Source organism: Apteryx rowi, unplaced genomic scaffold (assembly GCF_003343035.1).
Source record: "Apteryx rowi isolate R43461 unplaced genomic scaffold, aptRow1 scaffold_533, whole genome shotgun sequence".
In the NCBI taxonomy this organism is placed as follows: domain Eukaryota; kingdom Metazoa; phylum Chordata; class Aves; order Apterygiformes; family Apterygidae; genus Apteryx; species Apteryx rowi.
The window spans coordinates 5,785-24,966 of record NW_020450798.1 but is presented as its reverse complement, the minus strand read 5'-3'; the positions used below and the strand labels follow the sequence as shown (position 1 = coordinate 24,966).

The window sequence follows — 19,182 nt, the reverse complement described above, 5'->3', positions numbered from 1 at the left end:
ACTAGTTAGAGGCAGAGTCAGCTGCTAACCCAGATCAGCTGTTGTATCCCAGCAGGAAAATGGATTAAATGTTCCCCTGAGAAGCTGACTTACCATCAAGAATAGCATGAAAGCTTGTTGCCCTAGCAAGAGGCCAATTAGAAATCTATTCAGTGATGATTGACTTAACTCCAGCATAAAGATTTAAATCTTGACAAGAACAGCCCAGCGCTTCCATACGGAGCCTCTCAAGTTGAAGATATGGGGAAAATTATTTTAATGCTAATATCTGAACCATACAGTAAGTGATTGCAATGAACTAGCTTTCTGTATTTGCTTGTTTGTTTTTTTTTTTCTGCCTGTCTTGTATGCTGAGGAAAAAGAAAATAACTTGCACTGTATTTCATAGATCACAGGTTTTCAGAACCAGAAAGAGTGAATTACAAATTTGAAAGCGGGCCTTGGTAAGCATCTTCCTGCCTCCTTTTTAAGACACTGCTTAGGTAAGGTGTACTCTTCTGTACTCATAATTTGCAAACTTTTTTTATCTTGCCACTGTTGTGGGAATAATTTAGGTACTTTAATCAGGAAAGGGAACAGAAAGTTGCATTGTTGTAAGACTGTTTCCTTGCTAGGTTTAGATGTTGTTTGTTAGCCGTTGGTGGTTCTGGGTTGACTAATAAGTGCTTATAGTGAGTGCTAAGCATGCTGGGTTGTTAACAAAGAACTGAAGGGTTTTGCAGAAGTAACCCTATTGGTATTAACTTTGAAACAAATTGCAGAAAAAGTGTAGCATAAGGTGTATTCAGGAACTGTTATTTTGTATAGGAAAGACATTTCCATAAAGATACAGTGCCAAACAATAGTCCTACCAGTAAATTGAATAAACAATGAAGATTGTGCTCTTCCCAAACATGTTTTAAGCATAAAGCTTTGTATAATCTTGATGGCTGTTTTTTAAAATGTAATCATGCTCTTCTGTCTTCAAACAGATTTTTCTCAGTGGTATTGCTGGGGTACTTCCTCTGCAGTACCACAAGTGACTGGTGCTAAACTGATCTTATTTAGATTCCTGTCTTGCATGAATACTTACTTCCCTCTTCCAGACTAATGAACCATGGTAATGGTAGATGATACAGATACTTCTGAAAAGTGGCGAGAAAAGAATGCAACAATATTGGCAGAAAATATCCAAATGTTCAGGAGGTTATGTTTTAGTATTGTTCTAAGCTTTCTCCCTTTTACTAATGAAATCCTGGGGTAAGGTAGAAGATTCCCGTCTTATTTGTGACAGTGAAAAGTGAAAGTTGATGTTTTGTTTCTGATGACATGCCTTTATAGAAACAGTTCAAAAGGTAACATGTTGTCTTATTCCTCCCCCATCCTCAGGTCTATGTTTAAAGACAAAGTATAGAATAAGAGAGTCCTTTCACTGATGCTAAACAACACTTCAACCGCTTAATCAAACCCAAAGTCTCTTCTGTGCAACACCCTGTCCTTACAATAGACAGAGCAGCAGCCTTGGTAGCCCTGAGTGTGTTGTTCTACACTGTTTTTAACCCATGTAAGAGAATGAGACTACAGTAATGACCAATTAAAACTGGCTTTCTGTGGCTGAGCTATTCCCCTGCTAAGCAACCAGTGTAGCCTGTAACTATAATAATCTCTAGTAGCACAGAGATGGCCTAAATAAGAAACTTTAAGGCACAGCTCTTTAGGCAGGAGTCTTCTCTGTGCTGGGTACTCGTGACTGTGACAAAGTATAAAAAGCCAGTAGAAATAAGAGAACCTAACTTCAGTTATGACCACATCTAACTGCTCTGCTTCAAATTCCATTTGTCTAAAATCATAAGAGCAGGCATGTAGTTTTAATCCACTCTGCCTGTTTAGGCAATGGAGAAGCACAAAACATTGGTATGTGTCAGGAATGGAGAGTAATTTGGAAATATCACCAAGAAGATGAGAGCTCAAGGAGCAAAGGTGACGAAGCAGGAAAGGGTAGTTAGGAAGGAGGTGGCTTAACAGGGTAGATGCTTGCTGAAGGGTGTAGGCAGAATGAATAGGAGAGACTTGCAGTGATTTAGGCTCGTGACAGCTCTTAGCCTTTGCTGCTGTGGCAGTACCTTCCAGCCTTGCCCAGCAGCCATGGAGCATGGACATAAGCTTGTGAGTGGAGTACAGATAACAAACAGTGCTGTGTGTGTGACAGACACTGAAGACTATTTTCTCAGCATTATTTCCTTTTTCTGTGCCTGCAGCAGCAAGATGGAACTTGTGGATGATAATGCTGTAATCCGAGCAAGAGGATTACCGTGGCAGTCATCAGACCAGGACATAGCAAGATTCTTCAAAGGCCTAAATATCGCTAAGTTAGTAGCTAAGGATTTATCCATGCCCTTGTAGTGTTTTGTCTGCTTCAATCAGTCTTATCCTTGTTTGTCTTAAATCTTCCAGGGGAGGTGCTGCACTCTGCCTCAATGCCCAAGGTAGGAGGAACGGGGAGGCTCTCGTGAGGTTTGTAAGCGAAGAGCATAGAGATCTAGCGCTACAAAGACACAAGCATCACATGGGGAATCGATACATTGAGGTGTGTGATACTGGCTTTGAAATCCTTTTCTCAATAGGAGTGCAAATAGCATGTCAATCACGTTCTTTTCTTTTGCCTTAGGTATACAAGGCAACAGGTGAAGACTTCCTTAAAATCGCAGGAGGTAATTTCTAGGGGGTGGGAAGGGATGGTTTGTTCCGTCAGCACCTGTAACTAACTTTTGGTTGTAAACTGCTCTTGTTGGATGTGGTCTTTCATTTCCTTCTGTGAACAAGTAGGTGACTGGCATGTTGATTAATATGTACTCTGCTAGCAGTCCAAGCTGTTTCATGATTTATCTACCCCTCTCCCTCTTCCACACCCCTGCTGTTTTCATGCAGCCTATCAAATAAGGATTTGATTAGACCAGGTGATTCTGCATATGAATTTAATTTGCTAGGTCATCTTCCTAACTGACAGGACTTAAATGTTATTGATTGCTGAAAAACAAAACCAGAGTAGTCTTTCAAAACAACTGCTGTTGCTGTGGAGATTTGCATGTAAAAGCAAACAGATTTTACAGTGTAAATAACAAGGGATTTATGGAACTGATTTTCCTCAAGTCAAGCCTTTGCTTGCCTCTCAAACTAAAGGGGGAATTTAAAGAGAATACTTATTTAAGGGGAATATTTCCAAACCTTGAGTTGAAAGGCTGAAAAACTTGTCCTGCAAACCCTCCCATAGTCTCTCCATTCTTTTATGACTGCAAACATGGAGTTTGGATTAAGATCCAATAAACGGCTACATGTCTACAATACTATCTTATGATCTCCACAACAAATCTCTGTCAGGAACCAACAAGGATCTTAAGTGGCTAACTGGATGCCTAAGGTTCAGGTTTTGGAGGGGGGAAGATGTCAAATGCTTTGCCAGTTGATAGGATTGGGAATAGTTATACCATTGAAAGTAAAGACATTGCACATAAACCTAGGAAAAATAGCATATGTCTGGTCTGGCACAACCAAACTTCTTTTGTAGCCAGTTCTACAAAGCTGGGATACTTGTAAGTGAAAGAACTATTAAGGTGCAAACTTGGTTACCAGCTGGCTTTGGATAGGGTAGTATAAGCATAAAGGTATGAGCAACAGTGGTCTCCTAGAGATACTGAAAGCAGAACTGGCAAACCGTGAAGGATGACAGTTTTATCAGAATAGGATGAAATTCCTGAGCCACCTTTAACTCACCCTTCTCACATTCTTTCTGAGCCCAATGGTCTGGGTACTTGGTTCCTAAACACTGTGGTTTCAGAGCATGCTGGAGGCTTTCCTAGGTTAGAAAGCAGAGATGCCTGGCAGCACAGGTACTGCTCATGCGAGAGAGTCAGACTGCTTTCCTTGGGCTCTGAATATTGTAAGTACTTGCTACTTTCCCTTTGGATAAGGATAAATCTCTTTCTAGCAATGCTGCTCCTTTATCTTTTGACTTTCACGGGAAACATCCCAGTCTGATAAACCAGAAATATTACATTATAGGACATCTTTCCCTGACTCTGGAGGCAAATGTTGCTCTACTTGCTCAGAAGCTGTCCAGGGGGAGAAGGAGGTAGCTATGCCAGACTTGCTCACAATTTCATGTGGCTACCTGAACTTCAGTATTTCTGTGCTTCTTGTGTTAAAGGCACTTCCAATGAGGTTGCACAGTTCTTATCAAAAGAAAACCAAGTGATTGTCAGGATGCGAGGTCTTCCCTTCAATGTAACAACAGAAGAAGTGCTGACATTCTTCGGCCAGCACTGCCCCRTAACAGGAGGAAAGGAGGGAGTCCTATTTGTCACGTACCCTGACAGCAGGCCAACGGGGGATGCCTTTGTGTTGTTTGCTTGTGAGGAATATGCACAAAATGCACTGAAAAAGCATAAGGACTTGCTGGGAAAAAGGTACATTGAACTCTTCAGGAGCACTGCAGCAGAAGTTCAGCAGGTGGGTGTAAAGCTTACAAATACTTGTAAAGCTTGTAATCCAAACTCTTAAATTGGAATACAATAGCTTAAGCAAATACTGCTTGGCTGTGACTGAAGAGTTCCCCCCACCTTCTCTAACTCTTGATTGTTGCTGGAAAGAGTACTGGCTAATTTCCATAGGATTTTGTTCTCTCTAAATGAAGGATCTTGCTGTGTATGATTTTTTTTTTTTTTTCCTTTTCCATATGTTAAACCCTTGTTTTGGCTTCTGATAGCCCTGCAAGCAGCAGTTATAACAGAAACCTTAAATAGCTCTAGTGCTATACACTAGAGATGCTGGGTTTGTCTAAGTCCACTGATGGCTTAGGTCTCTTCAGGAGGAGTGCTAGTGACAAATCTTGATATACAAGACTTATTTTTAGTCACTGGGATAGAAAAATAGAGCCTTTTGATCTAGGTAGCTTCTTAAGAGTGGTGTATTTGAAGATTCTCATGAATTGCCTGTAAGCGCAGGTCTCAGCTGACTTGTGCCAGCACTGTCTGCCTAACTGTGGGTGGCAGGGCTTTGGAACTGCTGCCTCTTGCACTAACGGGGCTCGATGGAGCATTAATTGCAGTTTCCCTGTCAGGGAAAGGAAGTGAGGCTGAGAGGAGTGTGTATGTGTCTCCCAAGATCTGCAGAGCTTATCATAGGTTGAAGTCAGCAACATACTTCAAAACATACCTAGAAAGTCCTGTCCATAGTGCGAACTGCAGCCTACCAATAGCCATTTCATTGTAACCAGGCAATGGAGTAGCTCTCAGGAGTTCTCCCTCCCACCCCCAAAATAGAGGTTTCAGTGCCTTGCTCAGTGTTCTGCAGGTGACACTAATGATGAGAAATTATACCTGCAACTCACACCTGTACTGTTTTCTCAAGTGCTCTGCATCTTGTGTTGTAAGGCATTGCTTTATATTATGTTTAGGGAAAAACCTCTGAAACCTCTGTAAACATAAAGGGATCCTAATCTTACTCAGAGGCAGTTAAAGGTAGTTAAATATTCAAAGTGATTGAATATTCAACCAACTCTTGACTAGGCAAGGGTTTCTTTAGTGTTAAAATTAGTAATAAGAAATCTCAGTGTGACTTGGGTTTTATTTCTTTCAAATTCTGTAACCCAGCAGATGGTGTTGCTTGATGGACTGTGGTATCTCAAGTCAATGCTGGAAGTGAAACTTGCTTCTAGTTCCCAGTGTTCTCTACTAAAGCTTAGGAGAAGAGATGCTTTGGGTAATAGTGTTTATAGCTGTTGCTGTTGCCTATTTAACAGGCAAAAAAGGGGGGGAAATCTCCCATGACCCAGTAGCTGATGAAACACTTCCAGATTTTTTTCTCCAATAAAAATGCTGTATACATACAAGCTTCATGTTCTAAGAGGTCTTCTAAGACTTTCCTAATGGCCCAAGTGCATGCTCCAAATAAAAATGACATGTTTCAAGCAAGTGATCCAAAGATTTATAAAACCATCTGAAATCTAAGTGCTGCTGCCTTGGTGTAAGTCCAGAAACTAGCTTCCATGTTTCTTTAAAATACTGCCCAGACTGAAAAAGATGGGATTGGAGTTTTAGTTCTTCTGAATTGAAGAATGATTAAGGGGGATTTCTGTTCTTGTGCAGGTGCTGAACAGGTACTCTTCCACACCTCTCATTCCTCTCCCAACACCACCCATCCTTCCAGTATTACCTCAGCAGTTCGTGCCTCCCACCACCGTCAGAGACTGCATACGTTTGCGTGGTCTTCCCTATGCTGCCACTATTGAAGACATCTTGGAGTTCTTGGGGGAATTTTCTACAGATATCCGGACCCATGGAGTTCACATGGTACTAAATCACCAGGTTGGTAGGTGCCACAAAAACCCAAGCTCTGGCTGCTCTGTTCCAACTGCCTGTGTACATGAACACTGTCCATTGGATGATATACTCACTAGTAGAAGAGAGCACCTTTGGGATTGACATTAGTGACATTCATTGGCCTTCAGATCTGCTCTAAGAGTAGCAGTGATAGGTGGATTAGCTTATTTGAACCCTGCTATAACAACTGCTGCACTTGCTGCACAGTGCTTTCTGTTACAGAGACCCACATGTCTGAAGCCAAGCTGCAAACCTCAGGGTGTGTGCATGCCCAGGTGGGCATGTGCCTGCCTGCCTGCACTCCCAGAGCAACAGCTGTGATCCACCACTGTAGGAGGTCTGAACTAAAAGCCCTGCTCACAGCATGCAGAATTCCTCATACACAAGGCATATCTTCCAAAGAAGTGTGGCCAATGGGAGCTTGCAAAGGAGCATGTCTACTTGCACCGGCCTTGCTGAACAATGTGCTTCAGGTGTTTTTTTGAGGACACCCATGACTGCAGCCTCCTAGAGACCAAAGGATTTCCTATGGCATATATGAGCAGATGAAGTGCTGGGTCTTCTGAACTGCGTGGTTGCTTTCTTTTAACATTTAAATGCTCGCAGCTAAGCACCAAAATTAACAGCTCATTGACCTGTATAGATAGCCACTTCTCCACCATTGTTTCCTCGAAACTGCCTAAAGTAACTTTTGGTAGAAACTAAGCCACATGTTGTGACTTCCTCCTCTATTTGCATAGTCTTGTGACTTTAGAGGGAGGTGAAGACAAGGAGGAGAAGGCAGCTCCTCTAACTCTATGGAGATGCCCTGAATGGTTGTACTGAAGATTACTGTGGGTCGAAAATGGCTCTTCTAAAATTGTTTTGGGCACCACTGGGCTTAAGTTTAAACTGCAAAATGCTTCCTTGTCTTGGAGTAAGGCTTCTGTGTTTGGGGAGTTGTGGGGAGAAGGGACTGTAGTTATAATAATACTCTGTCTTAAGATTTCTGGATCTGTGAGGGCTTGACTTAGCCATAGATAAGGCTGAAGAAATTTATAAGGAATGTACATGGCTAGAAGAGACCAATGAAAAGATGCAGATGCTAAAGCACAAACAGGAGGCTTACACTAGTATCAGCCCTTGCCATCAGAGATGAAAGAATCTGGAGGAAGAAATTGGGGGGGGGGTGTATATAGTCCTTTGGACAAGGTCGGTGGATAGCCATAAGCAGTCTTTTTTGGGGGGGGGGGGGCTGCCTTTCACCCAACTTCTTGGTTTTTTGTTTTTTATCTTTCTGAACCTTCTACCTAATCCCACTATTCCTGACTTCAATTCCTCTAGTCCTGAACAAGTGTGTAAAGGATGGCAATATAGCTGTTCTTCCCTCAAACTAGCAGAACTGGCCCAGAACTTAATTTAGAGCTGACTTCAGATCTCCACCTGCATTTTTGGCTACTTCAAGCCAACAGCTGTGTGTGGCTAAAATGGTTCTGCCCATTGCATATCCCACTCACTGCTGTCTGTAAGGCTGTATTTTCCCACAAACATGTATCAAGCCCACCTGCTTTATCAGCCTTAGACTAGTGCCCTTCTAAAATATTCTAGCACATACCGGGCTGAACAACAAAAAAAAATCATTTAACATTGGCACTTGAGGCTGTATTTACCTTTTAAAATTTAAAAATCGCAGGTAATTAAGTGTGAATCAGATATGCCAATTGTGCATTCTTAAACTTGGTAAGACCAAGTCTTACCAAAGTGCACCTGGGAAGTGCTGCCTTTTCCATATGTTTGTTTTGTTTTTAACCATGGAAGTAACATGGCTCAAGTTACAATATAGTTTAACTTTTTTCTTTTTAGTTTACCATTTCAAGTAAGTTAACACAAGTCATAAAAAATCCATATGCTGTAGTGGACAGACTAGAATTCCCTGGCAATAGTGGGAAACTTCAAGAAGTGTTTAAACAAGAAACACAATAGGCAGTTTGTGGGAGTGACTGACTGAGCTTTGCTTTGGAGACTTAAAAATAAATAAAGTATGACTGTAAAGACTGCTTCTAGTAGCACAAAGTATTGTTATGTAGGTACTTCATGGGAGCTCCAGAAACATCTGTCTGCTTTGTCTGTAGGGACGTCCATCGGGAGATGCTTTTATTCAGATGAAATCTGCAGACCGAGCTTTTTTGGCTGCACAGAAGTGTCATAAGAAGACTATGAAGGACAGATATGTTGAAGTCTTTCAATGTTCTGCTGAGGAGATGAACTTTGTATTAATGGGGGGCACTTTAAATCGAAATGGCTTGTCCCCACCACCATGTAAGTTACCATGTAAGTTTTGCATGGGTCTTGCCAATACTCTACGCTATGTGCGGGTAGGTGTTGGAGCTGCTTTCTTGACTCTGATTCTGGCTCTTGGAAAGGAGTGTCAAATGGGGGTGGTAAAATAAGGCCTTTTCATCTAAATCATTAGCAGCTTGCAATCATATTTTTCCCCTTGGTTGTGGATTGCTATGACTGAAAACTACTTTCAAATTACTCTTGCTTTCCCACTGGCAAACTTCCCCTCCTCTTCCTGAAACTCAGCTTGGCTAGGGTGACCTATGACTTGAAAAAGTAATTTGACTGCCTAAGACTTAAATAACACTTTCCCATTTAAACCAATTTGTATTTACATTTTTATCATAGTGAACATGTCAAAAGTCCTTCCCCTTTCACTTCCAAAACTTAGCTTATGAAACCATTGGTAATGCTCCCTCTGGGACTTGACCACAAATATTCTACCTGTTGAACCGCTACTATCTGAATTCCTCTATAGCTTTTTGTACAGAATTAAGGTTGCCTGTGTAGAAGCAAAATGCACATAGCTCTGGCCTGGGAGAATTGCAGAAATTATTTTATGTAAAATTATGCTCCTTGGAGCTTCTAGAATGAATGGTGACTTCTAGATAACCACTTGGGGCAGGGGGTAAAGCTTTAAGAGCTTAAGGGCCAACTTATTAAGCATGCACACAGTATAAATCTCAGCCTATGGGGAAAATAATACTTTGCTTCTAAGGTCACAGATGGCAGGATAGTTGAGGTAGGGGAACGCTCTCTCTGCATGTGTCTTCTGCACTGGGGAATGTTAGGTAGATCTTGGGGTGCTGAAGTTCTACTCCTCCTGAAGTAGAGAAGAGTCTCAGTCTTCTTGAATGGAGACTTCGTTTAAAATCTGAGCCTTGGAAAGAGACCATCTTTTTCCCCTTGTCTAAGTTCCCAGTTTCCCAATATTCCCAGAGTGTGAGGAGGCTTTTTGTGTATTACTAACCTGTGCTTTTGACTGTTTGTGACTCTTGGCCTTATAGTCAAGCCACATCAGTGGCCCAGAGACTTATTTTCTGGGATGAGCAAGAGAATGAGCCCCTTAACTTGTGAAGGTCCTTCACTTACTGCAGGGTTGTTCTGCTGATAAACACCATATATATGCTAGAATTTGAAAGGTCTTAATCTATTTTCCATTTGTTCCCTTTAGGCCTTTCACCGCCTTCCTACTCCTTTCCTGCTCCTGCTGCAGTTGTGCCAACAGAAGCTGCCCTGTATCAGCCGTCCGTGCTCCTGAACCCACGAACGCTCCAGCCCTCCACAGCGTACTACCCTGCTGGGGCACAGCTCTTCATGAACTACACAGCCTACTACCCCAGGTAAAGCAGAGGAGAAACCAAGCAGGAACAAAGAAGTCTTTTACAGCAAATGCACAAAGCTCACAAAAGGACACTGTCTGTCATTCGAAAGGCTTGGGCTACCATGAACAGCTTGTCCAGTATCCTCTTCAGGGAAACAATTTCAGGGTATTCTAGGGGTTTCCCAAGTTTTAGAGAATTTCAGGTAGCAATTACTTGTTTGGGGGGGTTTTTTAAGCATCTTGTTAAAGTAGGAATTTTTTCCCCCTCTCTTACATCTGTTGGATGTGTGTTACTGTGCCCTTGGTAGGAACTGCTGTATGCAGTACTCCTTCCTGCATACCTAAAGAAGCCCCTCACCCTTTTTTCAGAAGGAGTAGATTGGGGTCTTCTGTAATGACTTCTGCCAAAATTCTGCCTCTTTCTTTCTGTAATAAAGTAACTTTTGACCTTTATGGTGAAAATTCTGTTGTTCCCTTATGCTCCAATGCAGTATTATCATAAATAGTCCAAAGTTCTTTCCAACCTCAGCCTCCTTCTCGTTAAGGGCTTTTGGCTATCTGGAGATGTTAGCTGTCTCCTGCAGGATGAAAACTCTTGATACCATTTCCTCCCTGCAGTCTCAAAGCCTTAAAAAGCTAAACTCTGTGTCAGCCATAAACCATTCCTCCTCAGTCAGGGAACCTGCTAAAGAATGCCAGAAGCTTTTCAGTAGGTTCTCATGGTAGCTTTTATGCCAAGAGAAGTGTCCAAATAGCTACTTATCATGAAGTTGCTGAGGAGGGTGGACTCTGTAGTACCTATAACCTGTACCAAGGTTTTCTTGCTTTAAATTAAAAGAGTATTTGTGAGCTGCCTATCTTTTTTTTCCACTAAGTGTAACAGTTTTCTTTGCTCCTGAGATAATTTTTAGAATGCCTTCATGTCTGTCATAAGGTTATGATAACATGTTACCAAACTTGACCTCTTTAATGTAAGATCAAGAAAAATAAAATCCCAAACTTGCACTGGCAGTATAAAGCAGGTTTCTCAATAGTTGTGTGTCATCAGAACACAGTAACCTCAATTCTAATCCAAAATAAGTAGTAGTTTGTAGTGAGTTTGAGATATTGCCCTGCTTAAGTAATAGACTGGTCCCTGCAGACTAAGGATCAGGCTATACAGAAACCTTTCACTGAATGGGATCCCACAGGAGTCCTGTCACTGGCTGCTTGGGCTGTGGATGTATATGTTGGTTAGACTGATCAATCCCAAATCAAAACACACTTTTATTTTCACCTCTTACATTTGTATACTATTCTTAGGAAGCCATTTGTATGCAGTTTCTATGAAAATTAGAAATACTTTTTTCTTTTATAAAGATGGTAGAATTTCCAGAGTAAACTTGGCTTCTTTCCATTTTATGATATCTGTTCGGTATCTGGATTTTGCTTTTTCATTTGGAGCACGTTTCATTTACAGACCACTTGTTTATGACTAATAGCAGTGATCCTTTGAAGCTGAGGTATTTTAGAGAAATACAAGACTTATTCTTGCTTTTCATGTGAATTCCCATGCTTTGTAAAGAATGTAATAAGTAGTTGGGTCCCTTTTTACATAGCAGTCAGAACTTTCTTAAATGAAGCTTTCTGGTTCTGGAATTTAATTCCAAAAATGTGAAATGTGCAGCAGAAAAGAACAGGGTATCCTCTGTACTAAGTGATGCATTTAAATGCATGTACATGGAAAAGCAATACAGAGCTGGTGGCTAATGATCAGAYGATGGTTCATAAATCTAATAAGTGAATATTTATGGAAATAAGGAAAGCTTCTCTGACCTCCTGCCAAAAGGTGTTTTGCAAGGTCAAGTTGCTTTATAATAGCTAATTCTGTTTTCCACACAGTACTCCTAGATAGGGGAGAGGGGGGGTGAAAAATGGCTTTGGTTTTCTTGTATCTGTCAGAAATCCCTGAAACTCTCAGACTCTTCTTAATATTGTCAGGTTTCATCACCAAAGCTAGAACAATGTAAAGAAAAGGATGCCTTCTGGGCTATTAAGATAGCTTTAGTAAGCTACTAATGAAAAGTAAGGAGGGAGAGCAAGTTATTCAGGATCTGTCAGTCTTGGATATCTCTGTTCAGCTTGTAATTATATCTGGCAACATGTTCTGACAGCAAATCAGTGGTCTCTGTCTCTGCCTAGTCCCAGGCTTTTGAGAAAAAGAACAAAAGGATTCATGAGAGGGATTTCTTTCTTTATTTAATCCTGGATAGATAGAGGTACTAGTTTGTGTAATGCATATTTTGAAAGTAAAGAGTAACTGTATTACTAGACAACTGTTAGCACATGCTATGGGAACTTTACCATACACAAGTTTGAAAGCCACTGCTGCAGGATTTGTAGCTTTAAAATAGTAAGTTGAGCCCTCTTTATCTATTCAGTTCAGATGTCATTTTGATCATTCCTAAACAGTGCCTTTAAAACTTCAAAAAATGCTGTCAAAATACTTAATTGTACCTCAACTTGGGGGGGGAGGGGGAAGGCTGCCAACAATATTTTAGACTGAAACAGAAGGTTGTTCTTCAGTGGGTAGTATGCTGGTGGGACTCCTTGCCAAAGATACAGTGGAAGCTGAAAACTGAGATGGGTTCAAACAAACTGGATAAATGCGGGGGACAGGAAATCCCATTGTGAGTGAATACACAGAACCACATCTGGCTCAGGAAGTCCTTGAACTCAAAGTAACTGTAAGAGTATTCTTATGTTCTGCATCCTATGGTAAACACTTGTGCTACTGAACCAGGCTGGGTAGGTAAATGTGTGTGCCTACATCTCTGAAGTCCTCATTGTCTTAAATACGTTGGTAGTGCTTGTGAGCATGGGTCTCTTCCAAAGAGTATGTAGTTTTAGTCAGCTCTGCTAGTCTAATTGTGGCTAAGTTTGGTTTGAGAGATTATTTCCCTGTCCTATCAATGTGTTTGCAGCACCTCTCTGGGGTGACTCACATCAGGAAGTCTTTCTATCTGGTAGTTAAGGCATGATTATGACACTTTCCTGCATGATGAAATCCAGGGTAATCTGTTAGTGTTCTCATCTGTTTGCTTACACCTCCTCCTGCCATGGATTATGTATTGTTTTTTCTTGTCTATATGCTAATTGGCCTTATTTAAAAAAAAAAAATCATTATGAAGAACAAATAAGACTTTTTCTCTAGCCTTGAACATTGCTCAGATCCATATGAAAGCATAATTAAGCGACAACCTGTTTAAACCAGCAAAACTAGGAGGCTGGAATAAGTGGGCTGGGTTAGGGGTGATATCATTCAGAGCTGCTGCCAAAGGCTTTATTTGCATCTCTTTCTGGGTAACCAGGATCACTTGACAGAACTAGGTTAGGAAACAACCATATGTGTATTTAGCCTGGGAGGTCTGTCACAGATGAGAGCAGCAGCAGCCAGAAACAAAACCTCTTCATCAGCTTTATACTCATAGCAACACTCTGGACCACAGGTCTCAGACTGCAGCACTCACTTATTAAAAAGTATGCTGGCTTGGATTGCATGAGATCCCATCTTTAGTGAATGGCCTCACTGAGGATAAGCCTACCAGTGGCTTTTAATCACTGTCATGTAAATGAAGTTGTTCATGTGTTTCGATCAAGCGGTTGAACATGGAACTCTTAATTACCTGTCCTTACTCATAGCAAGTCAGTCTCCATCATGGATTTGCCAAAAAAAATCAACAACATTGCAATATCAACTCTCCAGTTAATGCTCCCCCCACCCGGCACTTCGGTGGCAAGTCTGTGCCTTTGATTCACTCTAAGTGAAGGTTGCTCACAAAGGGTTAGGACAGCAGGGATGGCTCTAACTACTACTTTATTTCCTTGGAGAAGAAATGCAGTAGTAGGGGGAGACTATCATTATCTCTTCAAGGGCAGGTTTGGGTTAATGAGACTGTCTTGGTGTGTAAAAAGCAATAGAGGATAATGCCCTCATCAATAGGTGCCTGGGTATGGGAATCATGTAACGACTAGGGAAAAAAGCTTTCTTCAGTATTCGTGAAGTTGCAGGAATATTGCTGCTGGTAGCAGCATCCAAGACTTACTTGACAAACCTTTTTCTCCCACCAAACAAAATGCCACCATGGGGACTCTGATTGTTCTAAGTTCCTTTCATTTACTTAATATGCTGAATGATTGATATTCAACTAGTTGTTCCTACTGTCACTTCCTAACACTTTTCCTTTGCTATCTAGTAAAACATTTGGATTAGTATGTGGGATTAACTGATGTTGCAACACTGTATGCAAGCTGGGTGCAGGGATCAATTTGAGGATAGTTTTTCCTTTTGCTTATTTGCAAGAACACAATTCAGTAATGTGAAAGAAGATCCTTTGTGCCTCGAGGCTTGTGTGTCATCCACTTGCTCTTCTTTAACATTCACATGTAAAGGCTAGTTAGGTTCAGGTTATTCAGGGTGCAAAGATATGTTGTTGGATGTTTCTTGCTACTCAGCAGCCTTCTACTGGCAGATGTTGAAGTCCCAGCACTGTTCAGGGCAGACCATTGCAATCTTCTGCAGCAGCAGGTACTTTTGGCTACATTCCTATTGCTTGCTGTTGTTGTGGTGCTACTGTTGCCTTATATGAATAGGAGGTTGCACATTACGCAGTAGGCAGACTGGTTAGATGTGCTTTGGATGGGTGGCAGGTTGGGTGGCAGGTTATCTGGTTAAATGCGGATGGCATTGTTTTCCAGTGAGCTTTCTGTGTTCCCAGAAGTGGAGTTGGTCTGATCCTGGAATAAGGCCTCTTAGAGCTGAAAACCTTGTTTAAAGAGGCCTACCCTGCTGAGAACATGGTCTGTGGTGTTTATCCATGATTAAACAGGAGACATGGGGATCTAAATGTTTGTCTGATTGACAGATGACCTTATAAATTTTCACTCATACCTCTGATATTTGCCAAACTAATGGTTTTTCTTCCTTTAAAATAGGGAAAAACACTCCTGTCCTTTTACTGCAGGTTTGTATGTAAGTGCATGTTATTCCTGCTGTCTGTGTCAGCCCAAGAGGTAGTTGAAAATATCTGCTATTCTTAGGACACTGGTGACCTGTCAAACTTCCTTGAGGTTTTTAGAAGGCTCATTTGGTGACAGACAGCTTCTACTTTCAGTATAACTGAAGATGGAGAAAAGTGTTTTGATTGGAATTGTTGTTCAAACTTGGATTTTTTTTTGATTAGATGGCAAGCCCTTCAGGGCAAAGGGGGTCCTCATAATGAGAAACATGGCTGGAAGGACTGCACATTGATCTCAAAGTAGCAGGGCTCTGTGCTGAAGATCTGCTTTCTCTAGACCAGCAGGAGACCCCAGGTGCAGGGAGAGGGAGGCTTGCTTCAGAAGTGGCTGGGGCGCATGGCCTATGCATGAGGGTGATGTGCAGAGCCCACTGCCACTGTCCTACCTGTGGGCACCAGTTGGAGGGTCTCACCTTGTGATGCTCCTCGGGGTCTGTTGGGGTTCTGGGAGCTAGCAAAAAAAGCTAATTTAATCTTGAAACACTAATAAACAATGAGTCCTGTAGGTTAGTGGTCTTTCTCCCCTGTCCCTCCCCCCTTTTTTTAACTATTCCCACACCTTTCCCTACTAGTGTTTTTCCATATAACAGCTTGAGGGTTGTGTAATAAGGCTAACCTGTAATACAGGATCTGGCCTACAGTACCAAAATTAATATAAGCTGTCAATCAGTATCTTTTGTCACAGAACCAAAAATAGTTAAACTTGTTCAGGGCTGCAGAAAGGAAGTCACAGGAAAAACCATGATAGAAGACCTGCAGGTATGGAACTGAAGCCTGTAGACAACATCAATGCATATGTCTGTTCTGAAGTGCAAAGAGTCCTGGGTACATCCATGAGCCTCTTGACAGACCTGCAGAATAGCTGACAGAGATCAGAAAAGCTGGTTGGTTATATATGCCGACTGCTCCCAACTTTCAGCTGCTAATATCCAGAACAGAGCTGTGACTTATTAAAAGCCTCTATTAAGCAAATGTATAATGGAAAAATATTACTAGGAAATTAAAGAGGAGAGAGTGATTCTCACTGTTTCTACATAAGGCTTTTGTGATGAATGTTTGGGATCCCTTGAGGCATATAAATGCTGTTTGAACACCAGCATCAACCCTTAGAAAATGTGAAAACTTGTTCTCATATCCAAAATTGATTTCTAAAACTTAATTGTGTTTCATTTTGAGAGTACCACAATCTTAGAAATACTGACTGGAAAGGAAGCCAGTCTGGTGGTTGATTAGATCAAAGAGGGATCAGTTCATAGCAGGCAAAGTTTGCATTGGGAAACACTTCATATCACATTTGATTTCAAAAATTATATTGACATAAAAGAGTTAAGGTCTAACACTGCATCATAATGTGGTAATATGCACCAATTAAGAATAGCTGTACAAATCCTCTCTGACCACAGGTTAAAATATGAAAGTACTTGTTTCTGGGTCTTGTTTAACCAGGAAAAAGTGGACTGGAATAGCTGCTTATCTTGTCCCCATCTGGACACTTGTCTTTCCTAATGCTTTTTGTGCAAATGGGTGAAACATAGCTGCTGCTTGTCCATGCTGAGATGTGACCCACCCCTGTTCCTCTAAGTGGTTGTGGCCCCTCAGCTGTGGGGCAGCACAGAGATGGTGGGGGCATTTATATACTGCTCAGGCATGGGAGCTGGACCTCTAGTGCCCTAGTCCGGCCTGTTGCAGAAGCTGTTACCTCTGCCTCCAACCTGGTGTTAACAAATTCACAAGTGCTTGTAGCATCTGGGTGCAAAGCCAGCAGGTTTAGTCTGCGTAGCTGCAGTTTCAGAGATGCCAGACTTCTGCAAAAGCAGCTGAGGACCCTGGTGGGGGCAGTATGGAAGGGGAGCACTCCCTGGTCCAGATTACCTGACAATCCCTGCAAAACATTGCCCCACCATACCTGAGGAGAAAGCACATGGGGTCTCAGGACTGCATGGCTGGGGTGGTGGGAGCATCCTGCCCCAGAATGGCCAGCCAAGGATGCTGTGGCCCTCCATCACAAGGTCTCATGGCCCAGTCCACCAGCAAGGGCATGGAGGTGGGGTGCTTCAACTCAACAGTAGCACCTGCCAAAGACAGGGGCTGTATCCTCGCTTCAGAAAGGAAGGCTAGATTGCACACGGTGTGGTGTTGGTGGGTTTTTTAGGTGTGGGATTTATTTTTCTGAAATATTTTTTTCTTGAACGCCTGTGGCTCAGGCTGTATAGGAGGTGTTTGTCACCGCTCTCCTGAGGTGTGCTCTCAGAGCAGTCAGTTGTGACTGCCAGAGTCTGGAGACAGTCTTCAACAAGATCCCGTGTGTACCCAAGTGTTAAGCTATTAGAGGAGGCTGATTATCCGGTGTAGTTTCTGTTGTTGAATTGCGCTTGATACCATGGTGACAGGAGCATTACAAATGACTAATTATGTAGCCTGAACTCTGATATCTGCCTGGAGCTTTAATAAAGGTCAAGGTAGCAGAGCCAGCTGCTGGCGCTTTTCCGCACTAGTTTGGCTTCTGATTGCTTCTATCTTAACTTGTGTTTGTAGTATGCAGCAGAGGATGGACTTGTACACACAAATGATCCGGCCAGGACAGTGTCCAAAGAATGGATTTGCATTTAAAGGTCCCAGCAGTTAGACTTGCCTAGAGAAGGTAAGGAGAATGAACCCAAGGAAATGGGCTTGGGTGTATCATAAGTGTTTGCTTCAGATAAACACTTTACTCAACACCAGTTTTTCATTTGCTGCCCTGGGAACATGGCTGCCCTCTGCCATAGTCCAGAATGTCCCATCACAAGTCCTTCATTTAAAGGATTTTGCCATAGTCCAGAATGTCCTATCACAAGTCCTTCATTTAAAGGATTTTGACTACTCTAATCTTGTCATGGGCTGCTGCTCTCTGTACTTCCCAGGGCTCCGAATACATGCTACCTCAAGATTTAATTTTGGGATTGAGATTTTCCAGAAAACTCTTAAGACTTCTCTGAGAAGCAAAGTGTAGAGATGGCATTACTCTGCTAGCAATGCACTGCAGCTCTTAGAAGCAGGATTTAATGTTCATTAGGCAGAAAGATTCTGTTGTTACCTAAAGAGTAGGTCAATTTTCTAAACCTTGTGCTGAGGTAAAATTCTAGCAACAAAGACTGGGTTTGTATAACTGGCAGCTACTTTCTTGCTTTTGTGAGCTTCCTGATAGGACCAGTTTAGCCTTTCAAGATTGGTTTACTTGATCCTCTGTATAGGAACAGTCAAAGGGTGAAGTCATCCAGAAAGCATTTGTGCATAAAAATGCAAGTTGAACTAAAGAGCAGTGTATTGACAGCTGCACTGTGTGCTTTATCATGTGTGGTAGTTCTAGAGCAGGATTTGGAAGTATATTTACAGAAATGCTTCTGTAGTCTCAAGTCTTTTAAAAATACATAGTCAAAAGAGAAGTGGTGAGACTTCTTTGCCCTTTCCTCTACTCTCTTCCTCACCCTCCCTTTGCACATGAATAAAAAAAGAGGGAAACTTTTTGCTATTCCTCTTCTATGAAATAAAGGCAATTTAGCTTGGGGTGCAATCCATTTCTGGGCAAAATCTTTACCTGCAGCTATAGCATCTGTCACTTCTATTCTTACATATGCTGCACTTCACTCAGCAGGCCTCTTAAAGCGGGAAACAATCTCAGCTAGTGAGACAACAAGCTGCTTTTAGCTGGGCTGATAAAGCAAGACCCCATCCATACAATAGTTTAACTGTAACTAGATGTTTGGGAGCATCTTAGCTTAACTGTCTTAGGTCACCTCCCATCTGCCCCTTGCTGCTTGTTTCCACACCTGCCCTGTGCCAGTGTGAACACTGCTATGCAATGACCTGGTCAGGGAAGCTGATCCAACTGGAAGAATAACCAACATAGAGAAAAGGGTTTACCTTCTAGGAGGTTTGCACCCAATACAGTTTACTGCATACCTGTGCCAGTGCAGAGACAGGAAGACAGAGGGCAAGCAGGCAGTGAGGAATGGTAATGATATTGCCATTTGGAAGCTGATGGCAAAACTTCATCTTAAACTAAGGGGTTGTGTAATATTGAATAAGGTCTGTCTTACTTGTGGAGAAACACTGCTTTCCCAAACAGAATGTCACTGAAATCCTGCAT

The 19,182-nt window shown here is 41.9% G+C and overlaps 1 protein-coding gene across 3 annotated transcripts in view; it reads left to right on the top strand.

The window, feature by feature from the left end:
• Nucleotides 1–17,682, top strand: part of ESRP1 (epithelial splicing regulatory protein 1) — a 29,305-nt gene extending 11,623 nt beyond the window's left edge. Inside the window, exons 5-14 of one of the 3 annotated variants that reach the window (XM_026081030.1) lie at nt 182–280; nt 389–443; nt 2,238–2,348; nt 2,434–2,566; nt 2,648–2,690; nt 4,184–4,485; nt 6,123–6,341; nt 8,468–8,666; nt 9,850–10,018; nt 17,592–17,682. In XM_026081030.1, the coding sequence (XP_025936815.1) occupies nt 182–280; nt 389–443; nt 2,238–2,348; nt 2,434–2,566; nt 2,648–2,690; nt 4,184–4,485; nt 6,123–6,341; nt 8,468–8,666; nt 9,850–10,018; nt 17,592–17,682 (1,421 nt within the window). Of the gene's footprint in view, nt 1–181; nt 281–388; nt 444–2,237; nt 2,349–2,433; nt 2,567–2,647; nt 2,691–4,183; nt 4,486–6,122; nt 6,342–8,467; nt 8,667–9,849; nt 10,197–17,591 lie in introns of those variants that run through there. The other 2 variants (XM_026081031.1, XM_026081032.1) reach the window with 2 other exon arrangements.
• Nucleotides 17,683–19,182: the final 1,500 nt, after the last annotated feature.